Source organism: Danio rerio, chromosome 25, assembly GCF_049306965.1.
Source record: "Danio rerio strain Tuebingen ecotype United States chromosome 25, GRCz12tu, whole genome shotgun sequence".
In the NCBI taxonomy this organism is placed as follows: domain Eukaryota; kingdom Metazoa; phylum Chordata; class Actinopteri; order Cypriniformes; family Danionidae; genus Danio; species Danio rerio.
This window is the reverse complement of record NC_133200.1, coordinates 115,001-117,500: the sequence shown is the minus strand read 5'-3', so window position 1 is coordinate 117,500 and position 2,500 is coordinate 115,001. Positions and strand designations below refer to the sequence as shown.

The following is a 2,500-nucleotide window of genomic DNA, read 5'->3' as shown; positions in this document are numbered from 1 at the left end:
TGTGTGTCTGACCGTCCAGCCGTGTATGATGATGACGAGTGGGTCAGAGCTGTTGTATCTGCATGTGTTCAGGCTCTCTCTGCTGTAGGGCCGCAGGGCGCAGGTCTCCTCGAACAGCGAGCCCGCGTGGTACAGGTGGAAGCGGGACTGCAGCACAGGGGCCCCAACACTCTCTGGGGTCATCTCCGCCGCCGTCTCGCTCACTGGGGTCGACACACTCACCGGGGCCGTCTCATTCTCTGGAGCCGACTCACTCACTGGGGCCGTCTGTGGGGCCCGGCCCTGCGGCGCTGCGGGAGTGAAGCCAGATGTGCAGCTCAGAGATTCCCATGACAAACATTCAGAGAGACGCACCGAGAACACACAATTACAGAGTACAGAGAGAGAGAGAGTGTGTGTGTGTGCCTAAAATAAGCGCTCCTGCTGGTGTTTTCTTACCTGTGGTGTGTGTGTGTGTTCTCACAGAGGCTGTGAGGATGAGGATGAGGATGAAGATCATGATCCTCCAGTGTCTGCGGCGGCTCTACTGTCTGCTGGAGGAGCGCAAGATCAAGACAGAGAGGGGGTGGAGCCTGAGCGTGAGGGGCGGAGCTTGAGTGACTCACTCTCTGCACTGATTGGCCCGTTTGAAAAGGCAGCACACACACACACACACACACACACACACACACACACACACACACACACACACACACACACACACACACACACTTGTAGTGAATGTGTGTTTGATCTGAAGAGCCGCTCTGACTCGCTGCTGTCTGACTGCTGTGCTGAAGCTGCTCCAGAGTCTGGCGGCTCACAGCTTTACTCTGTCTGTCTGTGAGGACTCCCCACACTGCTGCAGCACTTCAGAGAGGACCGGAGGACTGGTAAACAAGCTGACGGAGATCTCAGACTCAGATTGGCGTGTTTGATAGAGCCGCTCTTCTGTTTATGGAGCTGCAGGAACACAAAGAGCCTTTGTTCCAGCTGAACGCCTCAGCTCACTACAGTCAGCAGATATCCGTCACTCAGCTCGAGTCAACACTTGTTAAAACTCACCGCAAGAGCAAAGTGAAAGCAACATTTACCCAGAGTAAAGGATCAGTTCAGTGTGTTAGTGAAATTAAAGATCCAGACTCATCATGGAGAATCAGAGAAACACGATGAAGAACACCGAAGCTCCATCATCCAGACTGAGGAGAACATTCCTCCACATCACACACACTCTCACTGAACACACAGATATGAGTATTGGGTTCTGTGTGTGTGTGTGTGCGCGCGCATGTGTGTGTGTGTGTGTGTGTGTATGTGTGTTTGTGATGAAGATGAATATCCTGACACGTCAAAGTCCTCATCCATCATTCACCCTTAGTAGACAGCAGAACATTTGTCCAGACATGAAGTGAACGTGTTTGTGTGTGTGTGCGCGTGTGTGTGTGTGCAATCCAAACACATCTGCTGTAAAACTGGTTTATTTCAGCCAAAACACACACAAATGTACAGTCAGTCATTATAAAAGATGTTGATCTACTGGGCAATCTCAGAGTCAAACAGTTAATAAAACAAGCAGGATCTACACACACACACACACACACACACACGAGCATAAACACGATCAGCACAACAGTATCTACATGACAACATGGTGAAGTACAACTGAAATGAAGCATGAAGGTCAATAGTGGTCTAATGGGAAACAGTTGCGGATGTTTTTTAGAGAAACGCTGCTCTGGCCCAGTGCCATTAACCCTACGCTGACCCTAACGGTCCAATACACACCGCCTGTGTGTCCAGAAACACATTTGTTGCTGATTTTTGAGAGTCGGGCAGTTTTTATGGTTAAAGGAGAGTAAATGCCTGCTGCGGGTTCAGTATACCGTCAAGTCCCATCAGCAGCACAGTAACATCAGTCCTGCGGTGCAGTGGAGGATTGTGGGCCAGCGTGACAGAAGACTGAGCTGTGTTCAAGTGCTTACATGAGTCCTTCAGTGTAAAACAGCACATCTGAGCTGTGAAGTGTCTAGTAAACTACTTCAGTAGGAGGACGAGTGGTTTATTCTACTGCTGCATCCTGAACTGCGCTTTCTAGCTCATGTTGATCATCTCGTATTTGTCCTTCAGGCTGCTGTCCTCTTCTTCATCCTCATCCTCCTCCTCCTCAGGCTCCTCCTGTGGTGTGTCGTTGTGATTGGAGTGATGAAGCTCGATCAACAGGAAGTAGATCACCGCTCCGACGACACCCCCCACCAGCGGCCCGGCAACTGGGATCCACCACCAGTAATCTGCAGTGCTGCAACACCAAGGTAATCATCATTACTATTACCCTAATTACCAGAACAACAAACACCATTACCAGAATTATCAAAATCATTACCAGAACAACAAACACCATTACCAGAGTTATCAAAATCATTACCAGAACTACAAACATCATTACCAGAACTATCACTATCATTACCAGAACTATCTCTATCATTACCAGAACTTCAAAAATCATTACCAGAAATATATCCAT

The 2,500-nt window shown here is 49.1% G+C and overlaps 2 protein-coding genes across 2 annotated transcripts in view; both read right to left on the bottom strand.

The window, feature by feature from the left end:
• lipcb (lipase, hepatic b) overlaps positions 1–525 on the bottom strand; it is a 9,319-nt gene extending 8,794 nt beyond the window's left edge. The window contains exons 1-2 of the mRNA XM_073942438.1: positions 439–525; positions 13–290 (exon numbers count right to left, since the gene is read on the bottom strand). Of these exons, the coding sequence (XP_073798539.1) occupies positions 13–290; positions 439–499 (339 nt within the window). The 5' untranslated portion in view covers positions 500–525. The remainder of the gene's footprint in view (positions 1–12; positions 291–438) is intronic.
• Positions 526–1,439: 914 nt separating this feature from the next.
• aqp9a (aquaporin 9a) overlaps positions 1,440–2,500 on the bottom strand; it is a 5,716-nt gene continuing 4,655 nt past the window's right edge. Inside the window, exon 6 of the mRNA NM_001033096.1 lies at positions 1,440–2,275. Within this exon, the coding sequence (NP_001028268.1) occupies positions 2,071–2,275 (205 nt within the window). The 3' untranslated portion in view covers positions 1,440–2,070. The remainder of the gene's footprint in view (positions 2,276–2,500) is intronic.